At 36.7% G+C, this 22806-nt stretch overlaps 1 protein-coding gene across 2 annotated transcripts in view; it reads left to right on the top strand.

The window, feature by feature from the left end:
• The window catches only part of CAMK4 (calcium/calmodulin dependent protein kinase IV), a 220892-nt gene that overhangs the window by 95956 nt on the left and 102130 nt on the right, over positions 1 to 22806 (top strand). For both annotated transcript variants that reach the window (XM_045500661.1, XM_045500679.1), the window contains exon 2: positions 6984 to 7062. In XM_045500661.1, coding sequence (XP_045356617.1) covers positions 6984 to 7062 — 79 coding nt within the window. The remainder of the gene's footprint in view (positions 1 to 6983; positions 7063 to 22806) is intronic.

Consider the following 22806-nt stretch of genomic DNA (forward strand, 5'->3'; position numbering starts at 1 on the left):
TGATTGGAAATTCAGTTCCATGTGTGCTACAGGTATGCACACACTCATTTAAACAGAAAAGAAAAATAATAAGTCTTCATAAAGCATTTGGTTAATTGATTCTAATGGCCAACATATGAGGCAGTAAATATTTTAAAGCAAACAAAGGGAAGGACTGAGAAGAGTATCAAGACCTTTATGTCCACAGTATTTATTGTCACATTGCTTTTTTTTCTTTTTCTTTCTTTCTTTTTTTTTTTTTTTTTGTCACATTACTTTCTAATTGAAAAGAAATACTTGAGGCAACGTGATAATTTGAAGCTGTTTTTTTGTTTGCTTTTTTGTAGCTAAAATTCAGCATTTGGATTCCAAAGCTTCTTAACCACTTACTTTATGTTAGGGCAGGGGTTTTGTTAAATTTTGTAACTAAAGGCATCATATTTAAGCCAGTCCTTGCAGAGATCCAGGACTAGGAACAAAGTCACACTAGGTGCTGAAAGTAATTGTTAATGGGGTGGGGGGGCGGTGAGAAACCGGACACTCACCAAGTAGAGAATATAATAGTTCATGCTTTGAGTTGGGGATCAGAAGTGAAGAGTTAAGCACTTGCCAGGATAGATCCTGAAGAAGGGGGTATAGGTCAGGAATTAGACATAAAAGACTGGGTATAGAGCAAGCTAAAATCAGGGTGAAATGACAAATAAGACTGTCAAGAAGACAGTTACAAGAGTCCAGATAAGGCCCCAAGTAGGAAGATGGGTCATGGCCCTAATAACTGAAGCAGAGTGCTTGCCCTTGCCCCCTGCAGGATTTAACAAGAAAAGGGAGAGTGTAGTTGTGGATAGACTGAAATTCTGAACCCAACCTTATTAAAATCTTGGGCTTCTAGCACTTCTTTAAAATCTGGGGTTTACTGTCATTCCTTGACATGATATTTTTGAGATTTACTTCAGGACTGTAAAATTTAACTGACTTGGAAAACCTCCAGGTCTAATAACAACTTTCTAAATTCTAAAGGTTAGCCCATTCTTCAAGTTGTAGATTGAAAATGCCAAATCAGTAATTAAATCATTTCAGCAGCTTTTCCTCCTGTTCTTTGTTGGTTTAAGGTTCAGATTTTATTTTTGTCTTTGGTGACCGAAGAACATCTTGAAACACTTAAGTATTGAAGAGCACTGAGGGGTTGCAGCTGACAGGGATGCAGAATGAAACAATGAAAAACTGTCACTGCAATGGGGCAAGATGTGTGCTGACATTAAACATTTAGAGACTTTGACTCTTTCAGGCTCCTGTTCCTGAATATGACTCTACTTTCACCCCCAAGAAGAATCAATTTTGAGGTTATAACCAGTCTTCTTAACAATTCATCTAATCTAAAAAAACAAAAATCAATGAAAAGAACAGGCTTGTTAAATAATAGCAAGTCAATCATGTAGAAGAAATACAATGACATGTAGAGTTGCACACATTATGTTTTCAACGTATGATTGACAGTTCTTATAAATCACAGCCTTGTTCTTCAACCTTTCCCTAATGAGCATTCGGAGGATCTTTCCTGAAAGCACATACACATATTGAAAAAAAAAAAAAAAGAAAAAAAAAAACTTTACATGAAATGCAAAAACAAATGGAACAAGAAATCAATGCATTGAAATGTTTTAAAATGATTAATATTTTGACCTAACTATTAGAAAAAACATTCAACATTGGAAAAAGATAACAAGATTCTTTGGTTCCATTTCAAGACCCGTCCCATTAAAAAAAAAATGAAACTCATAACTTACGAGTCTTCACACACTTGACAAAGACCATTTTGAATGACTATGAAGCATATCATTACAGAGACCCCTGGGGCCATGCAGCATAGTTAACACCCCCTCCAGACTTCTCTGTTTTAAGAGATTCTGTATCTGAAGTTCTCTTGCATTTCCAAAGAGCAAGTTGTCAGTCAGTCTGATGGCAAGGGAAGCCAAGCTCTATTGCTTCAACCTCAAAATCACAAAAGTCCTAATAAGTCCTCCTGTAGAAAGTCAATCACTGATTTATAGCCTTCCTTACTGGGAGAATGCCCATGATTCTAAATGGTCTTAAAGTTAGGCATTTTCATCCTAATTCTCTAAAACTTCCTGAAACATGGTTTCTTTCTAGAATTATATGAACACATTTTAAGCTAATCTTTTAATTTCAGCAAAGAAAATAGGTTATACTTTGGAGAAATTACTTAAATGTTATTTTCATATAAATTTATTTCAGCTGTTCTGTTCTTTTTACTTAATCTTTCCATCCTCTAAAAAAAAAGTAAAGTCATTCCTAAAATTGCAACTATGTGGGGTTATGGATATATTAACTAATCTTATTGTAGTAATTATTTTACGGTATGTACATATGTCAAATCATTACGTTGTACACCTTAAATTTGCATGTTACATGTCAGTTATATATCAAAAAGGTTGAAAAAATTAAAAGATGTGTTAATATTAATAAGTCTATTAATTAGCAAAATGGAATCTCTTAATAGATTCCTCATGTATAAAGAGTAAAAAATTAAAATTAAAAAAAATGTTTTAGGTTATTTCTAGCATACTTGTGTCCTGAGGTTGATCAGTCAAGAATGTATTTTGTTAAAAATTTTTGGAAGACTTTTACTAAGACAGTGATTTATATACTGAAATTATTGACAGGTTAATTTAATGTGATAAGGAAATTAAGAAATGGATGATATTTAATATATATCTTTTACATGAATATTTGAGTATATTAATTTTTCAATTGGTATAAAAATGGGTATAAGATATTTAGTTTTCTTCAGTGTTTGCAAATCACTTTCCCTTGAATTTCTTTTCTTTTCTTTCCTTTTTTTTTTTTTAAATTTCATGAGTTACCATTAAATAAACATAGACTAAGTTGAATGATATGGCCTACATTTTGGTAATTTTTAAAAAATCTTACCTTTGAACAATATGGTTTTCTTGGGAAGATTTTTCACTGTATTTTTTATCAAGGTATGATTACATATAGGAAGTTTCACCTATTTTATTCTACATCTCTACCTATTTTAACAAATGTATATAGTTGTATAACTACCACCACAAGATATACAAGTTCCATCATGCTAAAAAACTCTCCCATACTCGTTTGTAGTCAGTTCCTCCCTTATCTCTGAGAGCTAATCTATTTTCTGTCTTTGCAAGAATATTATATAAATGGAGTGACACAGCATATAGTCTTTTGAACATGGCTTCTTTCACTTAGGGTATTAGAGAGTCATCCAAGTTGCTGTGTGCACACTAGTTTGTCCTTTTTATTTCTAGATAGTATTCCCCTATATGGATGTGTCACAGATTGTTAATCCATTTTTCAGTTGAGGGATATTGGAGTTGTTGACAGTGTTTGGTGATTATTAATAAGCTGACAAAAAGATTTGTTTTCAAGTTTGTGAGTGAACATAGCTTTCAGCTAACTTGGGCAAACACCTAAGAGTGAGTTGGATGGATTGTACGGTATTCTTAATTTTATAAGAAGCTGCAAAGCTGTTTTCCAAAGTGGCAGTACCATTTTGCATTCCCTCCAGTAGTGTATAGGTGTTAGTTGCTCTACTTGTTTGCCAGCTCATGGTACACACAGTCTCTCTCTTTTCTTTAAGGCGTTCCGTTAGGTATGTAGTTGTATCTCATGGTGGTTTTAATTTTCATTTCCCTAATGACTAATGATGTTGAGCATCTTTGTGCAAATTTTGCCACCTATATATTTTCTTTGGTGAAGTGAAGTATATGTTAAAATCTTTGGTTCATTTTTGAAATCCATTATTTTTTATTGATTGGCTTTGAGTTTCTTTGTAATTCTAGATAGAAGTCCTTCATCAGATACAGTGACTTGTAAAAATTTTCTCCCTGTCTCTGACTTTCAAAGAGTGGATATTTTTAATTTAACTTAGGTCCAGTTTATTCGTTTGTTCTTTGATTTATTGTGCTTTGGTTTTGTATGTAAGAAATCATTGCCTAACTGAAGGTCACAAAATTTTCTTTCATGCTTATTTTTTTCCCCAAGTTTTAGAATTCTAAGTTTTATATTTATATCTGTGCTCCATTTTGAGAATTTTTTGGTAGAGTGTGAGTTTGGATAAACGTTTTTGTTTTGTTTTGCTTATTTGATGCATATGAGTATCCAGCTGTTCCAGCACTATTTATGTTGGAAAGACTGCCCTTTCTTCACCGAATTGCCTTTTTTACCTTTGTTAGAAACCAACGGGCCCTATATGTTTATAACTGTATCTGGATTATTTTTTTCTATTACCTTCTTTTCCATGTTTATTCTTTCTCCAACACTGCTCTCTTGATTACTGTAGCTGTATACTAAGTCTGGAGATCAACTATGTGAATCTTCTAACTTTGAAGACAATGTGTATTCTGCTGTGTTTGTGTAGTTTTCTCTTAATGTCAGTTTAGGTTAGTTTAGTTAATAATGTTCACTCGTGCCCTGGGGCACCTGGGTGGCTTAGTCAGTTAAATGTCTGACTCTTGATTTCTGCTCAGGTCATGATCTCACCAGTTTGTGAGAGCTCGCCCTGCAGCACGAAGCCTGCTTCGCATTCTCTGTCTCCCTGTCTCTCTGCTCCTCCTCTGTGCACACACTCTTTCAAAATAAACATGTAGATAATAATAATAATTAAAAAATAATGTCCATGTCTTCTATCCTTGGTGATAATTTGTCCATTTATCCTATAATTTCCTGGGAGGGTGTGTTGAAGTCTCCAATTGTATTTGTGGATTTGTCTTTTTTTCCTTCAGTTCTATCAGTTTTTGCTTCATGTACTTTGAAGTGATGTTGTTAGGTACATACACATTTACGTTTGTTATGTCATGCTGGGAAATTGACCCCTTCATAATTAAGTAATTTCTATCTTCATATTTACTCTGAAGTCTGGCTGACATGATATTGATATAGCTATTTCTGCTTTCTTTTGATGAGTGTTTGCATAGTATCTCTTTCCTATAATTTTATTTTTAACATATATATGCCTTTATATTTAAATAGGTTTATTGTACACAGCGTATAGTTTGATCTTGGTTTTTCAATCCAGTCTGCTGATCTTTGATTTTAATTAATGTGTTTATAAAGTTTATATTTAATGTAATTACTAATATGATTAGATTAAGATCCACAATATTTTTAACTTTTATGTTTAATCTTTTGTTTCTTCCTCTCTCACATTTCATTTTTGATTATTACATTTTAGTTTCATTATTGATTCTTTTTTCTTTACTGATTATTTAAGTTATTTTATTCATTGTCCTAGGCGATATAATATACATATTTAATTAATTAGAGTCTACCTTTAAATAATTTCATAATACTTAAGATATGGTATAAGGACCCAACAGTATTTTTCTAATTTATTCCCCTCTTCTTTGTGCTGTTGTCATGCATTTTACTTTACATATGCTATAAATACAATGCATTGTCAATAGTTTTGCTTTAGATAGTTATCTTTTAGACAATTAAAAATAAAGTTGAATTTTATATTTACCTCTACTTATTCTGTTTCTAAAACCCTTTATTTCTTTTTTTTTTTTTTTTTTAATTTTTTTTTTCAACGTTTATTTATTTTTGGGACAGAGAGAGACAGAGCATGAACGGGGGAGGGGCAGAGAGAGAGGGAGACACAGAATCGGAAACAGGCTCCAGGCTCTGAGCCATCAGCCCAGAGCCCGACGCGGGGCTCGAACTCACGGACCGTGAGATCGTGACCTGGCTGAAGTCGGACGCTTAACCGACTGCGCCACCCAGGCGCCCTAAAACCCTTTATTTCTTGTGTATATGTTATGTCTTCCCAAAGTTTTTAAAAATGCGTTGAAATTTTTCTTCTCTATTAGCACATACACCACCAGTTCCTAACTTTTCCTGACTCTGTTAAAAATGGATTGTGAATGGGCAGTAAGGAACATGTTTGATTTCTATAATTCGTTCATGCTTACTCAGAATTTCAGAATCATAGGATTGAGTATGTCATAAGAAGTCCTTTAACCTAATATTCAAAGCGTGACAGATTGACTTCAACTGATCTTATTTTAAGATTTATCGGAAGTTCTCTTTCTGAGGTTGTAACTTAAGCCTGCTTGGTCTATGAGCCTCTTTTGTCTCTATTTCATTGTCTTCCTCTCATGTGTAGAGAGGGAACATGAGGATCACACTGTCTGCTTTTTAATATTCTCTTTTTAGTGTGTATGTGTCTTTCATGTGTGAAGATAGTTATTGAGTCCTTTCTTGCCATTCCCCATTATACATAAAACACATTCTGTACTTGAGTTTTTTATAGGGAGGTAGATCTACTTTTTCTCTGTATGTCTTTGACCATTTCTATAGTATTTTCTCCTGAACTTCTCACATAATTATTTTTGTTAGGGCATATATAAATAAATGGTAACAGTGTTCACCAAGATGAAAGATCCAGAATCCTTGTGGGACTAATGTTGGCTCTGGGAGAATGCCAGGGCATCAAATGAATTGTTGTAAATTCACAGGGTTCCCTGTTCGCTTGCCCTTCTCCCTGGAGCCATATGGCTAATTTTACTCCAGACACATACTTCTAGGAAAGTTCAGGGACTTTGAACGAATTTGGTGGATGTCCTCCAAAAGCTATGTTCAGGTAGCATTCATTCAGTGTTCAGGTTTTGCTACCTGGACAAAAGCTATTTTCAGTAGCAAAAGCATTCAGTAGGCTCAGTTATGCCAGAGCCTACTGAATGCAGCAGCCCTGGGCATGTTATTTATATAGGGATGGGCCAGAAGGAAAAGAACAGAATGGAAAGCTAGAATTTTTCTGAGCAAACTGTATTTAGTTGTGAGGAAAAAAAATACTCTCAATAGTTGGGCTGGTCCTATGGAATAACTTATAAACACTTGTCAGTTATGAGGGTAACTGCAAGAGATACTTATTTTCAAGCTTTCCCCTTGATTTCATGTCCAGAGCATAACATTTTCTTTTTGTCTTTTTCCCCCTCAAGGGGTGCTACATCCATTGTGTACAGATGCAAACAGAAGGGGACCCAGAAGCCTTATGCTCTCAAAGTGTTAAAGAAAACAGTAAGTTTATTTCATTATATAACAGCATCTTTAAGGGATCTGTGACCTGGAGAAGTCAGGAACCCTAATTCACAGGACAAAGAGGTCAGAGAATTGCTGTGTGCAGCTAACTCATTTGAATCTTTATTATGAGAGTGTAGCCAAATCTGTTGTTTTCTGATGGAAACTGTGTGCCTCTTTGAAAGCAACTGGATCTCAGATTGGATGTGGTTGTTGGGGATAAGTGTGGTAAGAAAAAGCATTTAGAGCTGGGAGATAGAACTTGCTTTGTATACCAGTCAAATTTTCAGATATATCTGTGTGCGTGCATGCGTGTGTGTGTGTGTGTGTGTGTGTGTGTGTGTGTGTGTATTTTATATGTATATAAAATCTCCAATCACAGTTTTATATACTAGAAAATCTTGCTGTTTAAAAATACCTAAGTGAAATACAAATAGAAGTATTTGTGAAAGGAGTCATCAGCTTCTAAGTTGATTTTCAAATGTTGGGTTTGTTTTGGTAGAGTGCAACCAGACTAATGTTATCGTTTCAGGGACTGAGCCTGCTCATTTAAGAAGTCTCTATTTGAAGAAGGAGGAAGGATTGTGTTTTCTTATTGCTTCTTCTTGCCATATACTTGTAGATGAGCTGAGGGGGCAAAGGTACTTAGGCTCATCTCTAATGAGTATGAAATGTAGCAGGTGAGAGTTCATGATACAAATGGCAGCATCTAACACTACCTTATGGTAGTTTCTGCACCCCGGGGAGTATTTGTCACTTTAATGCCCTACTGGCACTCTCTGTCCCTAGGGAATTTCCCCTTACAAAACCACAAAAACACACATTCTTCCTTTCTCAAATTCTATGTGAACACATATGTGAAATTTATATACTTCTGAAAACCCAGCTGTAAAGTATGCTGAGGAAAGAAATATAAATTTTGTAGTCAAGTAATACCTCTTTTAGGCCAAGGGATTTTTTTTTAAAGTCAGCTTAATATCACCAGCTGTTTATGTATATTGTCTGGCACAGGGAAATTTTAGAATCTCATATAATGAAGAAGAGAATAATGGCATGAGATTTTTTTCTATTGAGAAGTAGAATGACATTTTGAAATAATCTGTTAGAATTTAAAGTCACAGCAAAATAACAAAGAGTCTAATTGAAAAATAATTTAATAATTTAAATGGCAGTTGCTGCTATAAACCCTATATTCTGGATTTCCTACCTGGTGAAGGCAATGATTTAAGGTATTCCAGAATGTAGAGGAATCTTCTGATTGGTACGTTTTGGTGTTTTCTCTTAAATCAGTTTCTTAGAGTCATAACATTTATTTGAATTAGGATTATTAAAATTTTATGAAATGAACTTCCTATTAAATATCTGCTTTCTATGAAAATAAGTTGGCATGTTCTAGCAGTGGTCACACAAGAGATGTTTCTGGACTTGGCTATCTTCTTTCCTGCTGGTTAAAAAAATTGTCAGTAAAATTTGTAAGTGGTTATTTTACTTTCGTAGTTGAGGAAACTCTGAAAAGGATTCGCTGTATGAATGTCTAGGAAAAGAAACACTCAAAACTGACATCAGAGTGCTCAGAATCCCAAAAGACAGAGGGCTGGTTTAGAAAATATTGGATTATGTAAAAAATCTTTGAATGAATTGGAATAAGGGACAGGCGAAGACATTTGGTGAGTTTGTGACTCATTCATTGGGAAACTAAAGCTCTGGTTTGCCCTTGCTGTCTTCTCTTCTCCACCTCTGTTGTGGAAACATCTTCCCTAGAAGACAGGCAGGAAGAAAATGTGGACGGGAACCAAGTGTCAGATTGAGCTGCAGAGCGGTGCTAGAAGGCAGATGTTGTCAAACACAGTTACTGCTGTGCCAAATGGAATAAGAGAAAATCCCCTGGGGAAATCCAAGTTTTGAACATCAATTGGGTGGAATCTCCAGCATTGTCTCCTAGAATAAACTGTTCACAGAGATGTGTAAACAAGAGAAATAGCAGGCAAAATCTCAGAAAGCAATTGCCTCCAGTGTTTAATTTCATATAGGTCATGAAGATACAACTTCCTTATCTAAATGAAATAAATGAATGAAGCCTAAGAATCTATTTAGAGAAGAAAAGCAATGCAGGGAAAATAAAGTATTTTACTAGTGAATTCAGTTAAAGATCTCTTTCAGGGCAAAGGGGGCTTTAGGGGCGCCTGGGTGGCTCAGTCAGTGAAGTGTCTGACTTTGGCTTAGGTCATGATCTCACGGTTCGTGAGTTCAAGCCCTGCATCAGACTCTGTGCTGATAGCTCAGAGCCCAGAGCCTGCTTTGGTGTCTCCCTCTCTCTCTGCCACTCACCTGTTAGTGTGTTCTCTCTCTCTCTCTCTCTCTCTCTCAAAAATAAATAAACATTAAAACAAAAGAAAAAAGAAAAGGGGGCTTTAGAAAACTTGAATTATTTATGTAATCTATTTATTAGATTGAGCCACATGAAACTGCCTCTCATAAATCATTTTTTTACCTACAAAAATGGTAATTTTAAGGCACTTGCGGGGCTCAGTTGGTTGAGCATCCAACTGTTGATTTTGGTTCCGGTCATGATCCCAGGGTCGTAGGATTGAGCCCCGTGTTGGGCTCAGCTCTGAGTGTGGATCCTGCTTAAGGTTCTCTCTCTCTCTCTCTCTCTCTCTCTCTCTCTCTCTCTTTCTCTCTTTCTTCCCACCCCTTTGCCCCTACCCCCTCTAAAATTAAAAAAAAATTTTTTTAATGGTAATTTTATGTGGTTCAACTAATAACTTTGGGACCACTATACTGCTTCACTTGTAAGTTCCTCAGGTCCTCATTTTATGACTGGACATAAACCTAAAAGGTCTGAAAGATTGTCTGTCTGCTTATCTGTCATCTATTATCAGCCAGCTGTGAGAATTTCCTGGGTGTGGTGTAATAAACTGCCCTAAACTGGAAGGCTTAAAAGAATGGAAATTTGTTCTCTTAGAGTTTGGAGGCCAGAAGTCTGAAGTCAAGGTTTTGGCAGGGTTGACTCTTGGTGAGGGCACTGAGGGAGAACCTGTTCCATGCCTCTCTCCTTGCTTCTGGTGACAGAAGCCTGACTTGCAGATGTGTCACTTTAATCTCTGTCTCCATTAGTACATGGCCATCTTCCCCCTATGTGCCATCTCATCTTCCCTCTGTGCATTGTCTGTGTTCAAATTGTCCTCTTACAATGACACCATCCCTACTGGATTAGAAGTTGGCCCTGCTCCACTATGACATCATCCTACATTAACTACTTACATCTACAACAACCCACTTTCCAAATCAAGTCACTTTCAGAAATGCTGGTGGTTAGGACTTCAACATGTCTTTTTTTGGGGGGGGGGCATATTTGTGCCCATTATATGATCTATAAGAGAACACTTCTAAGGTGAATTTCAAAATATGCCATTCAATATTTTATCTGAAGATGAGTGAAACTTATTATCACATTCAAGAAAGTTTAATAAACCTAAGAAAACTTACCCAGGTTATAGGTGATTAAATTCACATATGAACATTTTTAAGTCCAAGAAAGATTTCCCATCTCTTTTACAGTTAATTATTTGATGACAATTATCCTCTCTCCCAGGATCTGTTTAAATACTTTTTCAGGACCCAAATTTATTTTATGGCAATATTATGTACTTTTCTCGCAGCTTAATATTTGGGGGAGGATTTAGTTTACATTGGCAATACGAGACTCACTCCCAATTCATCACTGAGAATCCATTAGGCACTCACATGTCTGAGTGATAGACAACAACTCTAATTTACCTATAGGAAGACAGACTAAAACACCAGCCCTTCTGGAGAAATCCATATCTCTTTGGTGGTCAGGTACAGGTCAGACTTAATACTGATAATAAACCTAAAATGAATTGTTGTGTTTAGGCCATTGGGTATTTTAACAAATAAAATATCTTTATGGGAAATAAACATATAATAAAAATATTTTTAATTACCATATATTTTATATATGGATATAATACCATGCACTTTATATATAGATAACTACATTTCTTAGAATAGTATACATTAAAATACATATCGAGGTGCCTGGGTGGCTCAGTCAGTTGAGTGTCCAATTTCAGCTCAGGTCATGATCTCGCAGCTCATGAGTTCAAGCCCCACATAGGGCTCTGTGCTGACAGCTCAGAGCCTGGAGCCTGCTTCAGATTCTGTATCTCCCTCTATCTCTGCCCCTCCCCCACTTGTGTCCTATCTTTCTCTCTCTCTCAAATAAATACAAACATTAAAAAATTTAAAAAAACACGTATCAACCAAGGTAATAATGTCTGCAATTTACTTTCAAATAGTTAAACAATAAAAAAGTATGTGTGAGTATGTGTGTGTACATAAGGGGAAAGAAAATATGGAAAAATCAACAATTACTGAATTTAGGACAGTATTTCATGCTGGTACTTCAGCATTTTAGTATATATGAAAATTGTCATACCAAAAATTTGGGTTAAAACATACTTCAACATTGAGATCCTATTTTTCATACCTTAGCATTTCTTCTGGCCATTCAAAAAGCATTTCTAAATCACGCAGTTTCTAATTGTTATGATAAACATCAGTGACTGTCTCTATTGTAGATGTACTGAAGTGCCAGAAAACAGAAATTATAGTCAAATCAACTTTGTACCTGGACATTTCCAGAAACAATATCCATTCATCTCATTCTGTCATTATAATGATAAAGCTTTGGGGACAGTAAGAGGAAACAAGAGAGGGAAATGAATTAAAAGGCTTTTGTGGTCATGCATTTGTTTAATTTTTTTTCCACTTAGAATTATGGTCCTTGTACTGAAGTAGTCATCAAATCTCTAGGAGTGGCATCCATACTTACCTCTTAAGAAAAAGGTAGCCTGTTTTGTAAATTTTTTATTTTGAAACAGTTACAGGTTCGCAGGCAGTGCCATATCTTATTGCCCATAAGTACTTCATTACCTTGCATGTAAGAACTAATTGATTTGCAGATAGCAATGGGATTTTTACTGTGAACTTTGTAAAACATGAGTCAATGGTGAAGGAAACAAGACTTTTTTTCCTTCATGCCTGAGCCCTTCATCATCTCCATTTTTTTGTGATATTTAGAAGAAATTGAAGTAGAGAAGAAAGATTTACTAAGCTACTTCCTCAGATTAACAACTTTGGGGCATTAAAGGATTCTGGTAGATACAGCTATTGGGACAACCAGTGATTTACAAGGTAGAACCTTTTTACTGATATTACATGACTTTTGAATATGCTGAACTTAAAACTACATAAAATGAGAAAAATAGATTCAAAAAAGTGTCAAAATTTGAACAGATTAAGCAGATGGAACCTTCAGTTTGGACTGAATTTTGCTGAGTTGAAAGGAATCACAACTTTTGAAGAATGGCATAGTGATAATGTAGTTACTATTTCAGGAGAGAGTCACATGCTTTACCTTTCTTCCTTAGGAGTACATCCCTGAGGGTATATCTAAATAGTGGCACTTCAGCCCTATCAATATGGCTTATATTCAAGAGCTGATTAAGATTTAAGAAAATTGTGCTCCCCAATCATTTATAGTGTCCCTGGAATTTTAGGGACAAATATTTGAATTCTAGAATTCAGGTGAGATTTCCAACTGTGTGGCTCAGCTCTTAGTAGAGATTGCATTCATCTTGCTGTAAAATCCATGCCCTTTTGTGAAATACCCAGTACTGAGTCTAAGAATTAATCTCAGCCTATAAATTCAGAATTTATGACTTTGAGAGCCAATCTCAGCATGTCAGTTCAGAATGCGTAAGTATTCTGACTTTCCTTAAGAATGGCTCGGCAGCTGCGGGTTGTTATTATGGGCTCTGGAGCCAGACGGATGGAGTTCAAGATCACTTCTGCCAATTACTGCTTGTGTGGCTTTACAACAAATTATATAAATCTCTCAATCTTAGTTTCTTCATCTGTAAAATGGCTTTAAGAACATCTAACTCACGGTGTTTTCTAGTGAAGATTAAAATGAGAATTTGTGTAAAATATTTCTCAACACCCAGGAAACTTGTAATAAATGGGAACATTATTCTTATTATTAATTATAATGAGTCCACACAGATATTTTATATTATGATGGTACCACTTCATTCTATCCAATTCTAATGTTCTCATCAGTTTCATTTAAAACTGAGCACTAAGCAGTACCAGACATCCTGTGCAATACTGTATGAATAAGATTAATTATATTGTTTTTGGAGTGTTTTTAAAATTTCTGCTGAAAAGGGGTATATATGTTACTACCATTATCAATCAAATTTAACATGACACTAAATAAATATTTCTGATCCTATGACCTACTTAAACAAGTCTAGGATGTTTGTGATTGCTAGATTTAGAATGCTTTCAATCTTAGGGCTCTATCCTGGTTCTTACCATTGGAGCAGTGTGACTAGATCTACAATGAAGAAGCTGTTCCAGGTCTGAGTTTTGTCATATTTTAGTTATTGTAATGTAAAGTTACCTATAAATTTCTGTAAAGGTTTTTGTTCAATAATTTAATTTACTAGAGAATGCCTTTATCTTTTAAAAAATTTTTGTAAGTGTGAAAAGAAGAAAGAGGCCTGTTACTGTCTTCTCATTTAGTTGAAGAACCACACATTGTGATTTGCTAATCATTCTGTGAGTTAGTTTTTAATGTCTATTCATTTTTCCTTATATTCTTATGAGTTAACTATTGGAGTATATAAATATGTTGCGGGAGAATTTGAAAGGTTGCTCTAGATTAAACTGTAAAATATACACAGGCCTCCTCCCCAATTCTTGGTAGGTGAATCTTCAGGACATCTTCATTGCAGGAGATTTCTGTGTTCCTCCATTCTAAAATAGAGTTAATACCATTTATGCCACTGGATAAACTGAAGATTACCTGTTCTTGTCTCTTTCTACCTGGCCTTGGGGAACACATAAAACTGACCATGGGCCATTCATATTCCATTTGTTATGATGTACGTGAGAGAGATGTCTGGGTCAATCTGAGTTAAACACATGCATCTCTTAAATGCTGCCATAGCCACTTTTAACCACTCATGAATATCCTCTAAAAGTGAAGCAAGGTCACCTTTGGTCAGTGGCGGAGAGGAAAATAATAAATCACTAGCTCAAATAGACTTTTTGGGCCCAATTGAGGTCTCCAAACACATTAACGAAAGTAACTTGCGGATAACAAGCTGTGTCAAGTGAAGTGAAACTTCTTTAAGCATTCTGTCAGTTGAAACCTATTGATTTTCATAGGAACTATTAAGCCAGGTTTCCTGGAATAGGAACAGGGATATTTCTATCCAGTTTGTGACAGGTAAACGTCTACAAGAGAAAAGAGGTAGTGGGGTGGAATGTTAAAACCTTGGCCTGGTTTGTGTGCTTTCCCATTCAGAGATTCACTTTGAAATCTGAACATTCTTGCAGAGAATTAGTTGTTGAAGTGTGATATGTTTTCTTTTTTGATAGAAACGCTGTGAGAATCTGTCTCAATTCAGCTTGCTCATCAGTTCTCTCATTATATTGAGCTCTCTTCAGGGTATTTTGTTGCCTTTTAAAAAATAAACACCATAATTCAGACAAGGAGCTGCAAAGGGTGGTGGGAGGTGAGAGAGAAGGAGAGACTGAGAATATAGGCACGTCCCCGTGTGCTGTTGCCTGAAAGAAAACACACTTTGCAGTGACGCCATCCACTCAGGCTATCACATTTAAGCCTCTAGTACTTTTATAAGTAGTGGGCAGCTGGATCTGAAGTGATCTTCTTCCTTTACGTGCAGTCTATGAAGCAGAAAAAAGAGATGCGTAACTAGCCGCAACAGAGGAAATCTTACAGGAAGAGCTTATGTTGCCATTCCATGGTAGAAGAAAGAGACTAGAAACTTCTCAGAGAGCTGAATCGGAAAGGCCTTGTAACCACAGGAAAGGTACTGGGAGCAGGGAAGTTGACAGAAGCCAAGGTCAGAAGATCGGAGCTGGGGACTGGTGCCCGATGGGCCACAGAGAACTCAGAGGGCCAGCAGGAACACAGCCTACCAGCCTCAGAACAAACTTGGGATTTGTAGCTTGCAAAGAAGGGGAGAAGCTATAATATTAGTGTTAACAGGGAAAAACATTTCAATAAATTTTGATTTTTATATTTATAGTACCACATTGAATGATGGTCAAAGCCAACTAGACAATATAAAAAGAGAGGTGAGAAAGAAGGCAAAAAAAAAAAAAAAAAAAGGATCAAGTCATAGAACTCCAAAACCATTAATCTGCTAAAAAAGAAGGAGTGAATGACTTTGTGCAGAGGATATTACTTAGAAGGGATTCAAATAATTTTCAGTATTGAATTAGCTTTCAACTGCTTTTTTTTAAAGTAAGAATTCTCAAATCAACATATGCCACTTCAGTAGTTTTAACAGTAAAGGAGCATAATGCCAATAAGAATGGTGCCCACATTTAATTATTAAATGTATTTGGCCCCTTTCACATGTTAACACAAAGTACCCCATGGGAGTTATCTTACTTATGGAAGTTTTAGAAAAGAGATGTGTCCAAAGTACACAATAGCATATAGAACTTGAACCCAGGGCTTTTGAGTCCCAAATTTTGGTCCTTTCTATTTATACCAGCTAGATCCTGATAGAAGAAAGACCAAAAAAGGACCAAAAAATGGTAGGAATGATCATGGTCCAGATCTGAGACTGAAACTGGACGTTGCTAATCTGATAAAGGATGAAAAAGCCTTTGTTGACACAGACACAGAGAAACTGCGTGCATTTCTAAGTCATACTGTGAAACAAAGGCAAATAATACTCCCTATGTGCAGAGAACACAGGCAACATATTTATTTTCCAAATGCTGTTAAAAGCTTAGTTTGATGAGTCTCAGCACACAATATTCAGTAACAAATGAAAGAAGAATCACTGGAGAGTGTGTAATATACAGACCACATACCTTGCTTGGTGTGAATCTCTTTGCTCTTTGTCTTAATGGTAGATGGAATGCAGTGACCCGGGCTGTGGCTGTGTGTATGGAATTCTAGTTTCTTCTCTGCTGCAAGGATATATTCATATTTATCTCTACCCCAGAAATCTGAAAAATGTATCAAATGGATTGTTATATCTACAGTGCCTCCTCCCACCCCTACCACAAAATACCAAGTTGTCATTGGGAGAATTTTTTTTTTTTTTTCTGAGACTTTGGGATCAGAATAGTCTGGACTTATTTTTTCCATAATAACACCAGGACACATTTGAGTGTTGTGATCAACCCTGTGGAAAGGTGGGGCATACATAATAAAGTACTATACACTGTGAATGATTTTTTTTCATTGATAAAGCAGATCCAAGATTACCATCCTCACCTTTTAAATTGTGACATTTTCATAAAGGGAAATGTGGATGAGTGTCAGAATTTACCTACCACATTTATACCTGCAAAAAAAAAAAAAAAATTGAAATATCCTCTATTTCTATGACAATTAAAATTTTTCCTGAGACTGGTGCCCCTGGATATGTGGGGTAAAGGTACTTAAAATTTCCAGTCCAAGATATCTTAGTTTTTTCTCATTTAAGACTCTCTTTTAGTTTAGAAGAGTTTCTTTAGGGTAAATGTTCAGTGTAAGTTTATCCGTCTCCAAGCTGTTTCTCCCTTGTCCTATTCTTTTGATGCTTTCTTAAGTACTCCATGGGAGCATGGTGTCTACAGCAAGGGTGAAGTAACCCATGCACCACTGCCATTACCAGCTGCTGGCACCACTGAACACCTGACTTGGTGAGGGCACCAGCAGCTGTAGACAGCTGGGGATACATCACAGGGTTGAATAATGGTCAGACAGTCAGGGACAGGACCAGACCAGCCAGGCAGCACAAAGTCAGAGATCAGCCCAGCCCATGAATCACGGGCCCCTTTCCACTGCCTTCTCTGAACCTGACAGTCCTGGAAGGTATCAGAGGGGGAACAATGCTAGGACCATTATCATGGAATGTTGTGCGTGTCTACCCAATTACTCATGCATGGGACTTTTAAACACGGAGCCACTTGGCCTGGAAGAGACTTAATGGGAGTACATGGAAGATGAGCACATCACTCTAAAGAAAAAGATGTTGAGAAGAACTGAGCTGACACACTTTAGCTTCCGATTTCTGGAAGCATTTGGTCTCTTCGGAAAAGCGAAGCTCTGGGGTTAACTCATGTTAAGATGTTTCTTCAGCAAGGGAGCCAAATCCAGAGACACAAACACTGCCCTGGAGCAACACCAACAATGGAATTTTTTTCAAACCTTAAATCATTAAGATTTCTACTCTCTATGGGGCATCTGGGTAGCTCAGTCGGTTAAGCATCTTGGTTTCGGGTCAGGTCAGGATCTCACAGTTTTGTTGGTTCGAGCCCCACATTGGCCTCCTCTGTGCTGACAGTGCAGAGCCTGCTTGGGATTCTCTGTCTTCTCTTTCTGCCCTTCCCCACTTGCACTCTCTGCCTTGAAATAAATAAACTTTAAAAATTTTTTTTAAAAAAAGACTTCTACTCTCTCTTTCTTTATGACCCCAGCCCCAGATGATTATATTGCTTTTGGGGTCATTTAAAATCTTTTTTGTCAGTATCATATCCTTTTTTTTTTAAAGGAAGTTTTTAGCATCCTTGAACAATATTTATGAGCATATTTGAAAGTCTTAATTATCTTAGAAAGAACAGTTAAGGATCTAAAGCTTCTAAGAATGTCCAGGTATTCCCCTATTCAAAGCATACCCTCATAAGGAATTCAACCCCAAGATGTAACTGATGAGATTTAAAATACTAATGTTTATAAGAGTATTTTTTGTTTTCATTATTTGAGAGAGTACAAAGTCATCAACTTCTTAAATATCTAATTAGTCAGTTTTATAACCGATAGATGATCACTTGTTTTAGGATTAAATGGATAGCTCGGGGTCTCCAGGGTATACAGTGTTCTGCCCCACACTTCACATGGTTTGAGAATTGTGTACCTGAATCATTGCTGTCAAACTGAAAGAAATATAAAACCAAAACTGAGTTTTGTGTTTCCATCCTTTTTTGGTACTTTTAAAAGTACTTTGAAAAGTACTACCTTAGTCCTGAAAGGAAAATACATTGCAATCCAGGCCTATTTCAAGAAACAAGAAAAATCCCAAATACAAAATCTAACAGCACACCTAAAGGAAATAGAAGCAAAACAGCAAAGACAGCCTAAATCCAGCAGAAGAAGAGAAATAATAAAGATCAGACCAGAAATAAACAATATAGAATCTAAAAAAACTGTAGAGCAGATCAACAAAACCAAGAGTTGGTTTTTTGAAAAAATAAACAAAATTGATAAACCTCTAGCCAGGCTTCTCAAAAAGAAAAGGGAGATGACCCAAATAGATAAAATCATGAATGAAAATGGAATTATTACAACCAATCCCTCAGAGATACAAGGAATTATCAGGGAATACTATGAAAAATTATATGCCAACAAACTGGACAACCTGGAAGAAATGGACAAATTCCTAAACACCCACACACTTCCAAAACTCAATCAGGAGGAAATAGAAAACTTGAACAGACCCATAACCAGTGAAGAAATTTAATCAGTCATCAAAAATCTCCCAACAAATAAGAGCCCAGGACCAGATGGCTTCCCAGGGGAGTTCTACCAGACGTTTAAAGCAGAGATAATACCTATCCTTCTCAAGCTGTTCCAAAACATAGAAAGGGAAGGAAAACTTCCAGACTCATTCTATGAAGCCAGCATTACTTTGATTCCTAAACCAGACAGAGACCCAGGAAAAAAGAGAACTACAGGCCAATATCCCTGATGAATATGGGTGCAACAATTCTCAATAAGATACTAGCAAATCGAATTCAACAGCATATAAAAAGAATTATTCACCATGATCAAGTGGGATTCATTCCTGGGATGCAGGGCTGGTTCAACATTCGCAAATCAATCAATGTGATACATCACATTAATAAAAGGAAAGATAAGAACCATATAATCCTGTCAATCAATGCAGAAAAAGCATGTGACAAAATTCAGCATCCTTTCTTAATAAAAACCCTCGAGAAAGTCGGGATAGCAGGAACATACTTAAAGATCATATAAGCCATTTATGAAAAGCCCACAGCTAATATCATCCTCAATGGGGAAAACCTGAGAGCTTTCTCCCTGAGATCAGGAACACGACAGGGATGTCCACTCTCACCGCTGTCGTTTAACATAGTGTTGGAAGTTCTAGCATCAGCAATCAGACAACAAAAGGAAATCAAAGGCATCAAAATTGGCAAAGATGAAGTTAAGCTTTCACTTTTTGCAGGTGACATGATATTATACATGGAAAACCCAACAGACTCCACCAAAAGTCTGCTAGAACTGATACATGAATTCAGCAAAGTTGCAGGATACAAAATCAATGTACAGAAATCAGTTGCATTCTTATACACTAACAATGAAGCAACAGGAAGACGAATAAAGAAACTGATCCCATTCACAATTGCACCAAGAAGCATAAAATATCTAGGAATAAACCTAACCAAAGATGTAAAAGATCTGTATGCTGAAAACTATAGAAAGCTGATGAAGGAACTTGAAGAAGATATAAAGAAATGGAAAAACATTCCGTGCTCATGGATTGGAAGAATAAATATTGTCAAAATGTCAATACTACCCAAAGCTATCTACACATTCAATGCAATCCCAATCAAAATTGCACCAGCATTCTTCTCAAAGCTAGAACAAGCAATCCTAAAATTCATATGGAACCACAAAAGGCCCCGAATAGCCAAAGTAATTTTGAAGAAGAAGACCAAAGCAGGAGGCATCACAATCCCAGACTTTAGCCTCTACTACAAAGCTGTCATCATCAAGACAGCATGGTATTGGCACAAACACAGACACATAGACCAATGGAATAGAATAGAAACCCCAGAACTAGACCCACAAACATATGGCCAACTAATCTTTGACAAAGCAGGAAAGAATATCCAATGGAAAAAAGACAGTCTCTTTAACAAATGGTGCTGGGAGAACTGGACAGCAACACGCAAAAGGATGAATCTAGACTACTTTCTTACACCATTCACAAAAACAAACTCAAAATGGATAAAGGACCTGAATGTAAGGCAGGAAACCATCAAAACCCTAGAAGAGAAAGCAGGAAAAAAGCCTCTCTGACCTCAGCTGCAGCAATTTCTTCCTTGACACATCCCCAAAGGCAAGGGAATTAAAAGCAAAAATGAACTACTGGGACCTTATGAAGATAAAAAGCTTCTGCACAGCAAGGGAAACAACCAACAAAACTAAAAGGCAACCAACGGAATGGGAAAAGATATTTGCAAATGACATATTGGACAAAGGGCTAGTATCCAAAATCTATAAAGAGCTCACCAAACTCCACACCCAAAAAACAGATAACCCAGTGAAGAAATGGGCAGAAAACATGAATAGACACTCCTCTAAAGAAGACATCCAGATGGCCAACAGGCACATGAAAAGATGCTCAACGTCGCTCCTCATCAGGGAAATCACACTCAGATATCACCTCACACCAGTCAGAGTGGCTAAAATGAACAAATCAGGGGACTGCAGATGCTGGCGAGGATGTGGAGAAACAGGAACCCTCTTGCACTGGTGTGAATGCAAACTGGTGCAGCCACTCTGGAAAACAGTGTGGAGGTTCCTCAAAAAATTAAAAATAGACCTACCCTATGACCCAGCAGTAGCACTGCTAGGAATTTACCCAAGGGATACAGGAGCGCTGATGCATAGGGGCACTTGTACCCCAGTGTTTATAGCAGCACTCTCAACAATAGCCAAATTATGGAAAGAGCCTGAATGTCCATCAACTGATGAATGGATAAAGAAATTGTGGTTTATATACACAATGGAGTACTACATGGCAATGAGAAAGAATGAAATATGGCCCTTTGTAGCAACGTGGATGGAACTGGAGAGTGTTATGCTAAGTGAAATAAGCCATACAGAGAAGGACAGATACCATATGGTTTCACTCTTATGTGGATCCTGAGAAACTTAACAGAAACCCATGGGGGAGGGGAAGGAAAAAAACAAAAAGAGGTTAGAGTGGAAGAGAGCTAAAGCATAAGAGACTCTTAAAAAGTGAGAACAAACTGATGGTTGATGGGGGGTGGGAGGGAGGGGAGGGTGGGTGATGGGCATTGAGGAGGGCACCTTTTGGGATGAGTACTGGGTGTTGTATGGAAACCAATGTGACAATAAACTTCATATATTGGGAAAAAAAAAAAAGAAAAGTACTGCCTTGACCACATAAAAATCACTGAAAGCCACTGATGCTGGTAGGCTGGGTCTGGGGACCCAGAGAGGTCCCCAGGACCAGCGAAGAGGGTCCCTGGCTGCATGCAGGATAGAAATCAAACATGAGCCGGCAAGAGGTGAAAGCAGAGTTTATTGAAGGTATAGGGAGAGTGCAGGTATAGAATGTTTGGAAGACTCAGAAAGGAAAGGAGGGAGTCTCATCTTTGTTTGGCGTCTGGGGATTTTTTTATTGAGGATCATGATCTGGTGTACCTATTGTCTCAGGAATCCAGGAACCACCTAGAACAAAGATGATGCCCCGGGTGTTATTCTATGGAGCCAGGGGGCTTTGGCCTCGAGATGTCTATTGCTGGTGGTCTGGAATACACATATGATAGCTGTGTCTGGTCATTCTCACCTGGTCCATCCTTAGATGTTCTCTATTCTAGAGAAGTCATTAACTTCTTGCCCCTTACACAGAGGACATGTGCCACTTGCACTGAGGCATGTGCAAAGTAGAGGTGCAGGTCCTAGCAAGAATAGAAGCAGGAAAAGGACCAAAAAGCAAGCTTTTATGCATTCCTTCAGTTTCGCTATCTCAGCACTAAAAGGGAATGATGCACTTTGTTCATTTCTATAGGAACTTTTTGATGTCTGTAGGGCATTGCTGATACCCAGCTGTGGAGTAACTCAGGTGTGACCTCAGCGGCCAACAGTGATTAATAAACATAAGAAATTGGTTTTAAAACCTCCGTGGAGCTTAACCAAAGAAGTACAGCTCTTATCCCAATCTTCAAAAATAGTGAAGGAAGGCATTTAAATGTAAATGCAAACAGATATCAGTTCCCCTCTTTGATTACCCTCAAATAAGGAGATTATATTGGATAGAGTTTAGGATTTTGATGAAACTGTCTTTCACTGAAAAGAAGAACCAAACTGTATTTCAAGTTTATTAGACATTTTTTCCTTCCTAGGATGGCACTCTCATAAATCCCAATATTTCTAAATTTAGTTTATTTCCGTTGCAGTAATTTTTATGGGAAAATATAGAAAAATGAAAATAGAAGACTAGGAAATATTTACTTTACTTTTACAAGTTCCTTTCAGGAAAGGCACTGAACATCTACCATGAGCCAGGAGATTTCATATATATTTTAATTTACTCCTTACAACAATGGTACTGTAGGTAGCAATTATTATGTCCATGTTATCTATGAATAAATTGAAATATCCTCAGACAGGATAAATGATTTTATCAACGACTTAATGGCGGAACCAGAATTCAAGTTGCATTTTGAAATAAAGTACAGCCATGGAACGCCATTACAGAATGATTTATATGAGTAGCAAATTGTAAGAAATCATAAGTATCTAATGATAAATATAGCCATTGATGACACCAGGCCATTAGGAAGCTGTTTTACATTCTGCTTGTGAATGTCAGGTGACCATAAAGTTTTATGATATTTTTCATG

Source organism: Leopardus geoffroyi, chromosome A1 (genome assembly GCF_018350155.1).
Source record: "Leopardus geoffroyi isolate Oge1 chromosome A1, O.geoffroyi_Oge1_pat1.0, whole genome shotgun sequence".
Taxonomy (NCBI): domain Eukaryota; kingdom Metazoa; phylum Chordata; class Mammalia; order Carnivora; family Felidae; genus Leopardus; species Leopardus geoffroyi.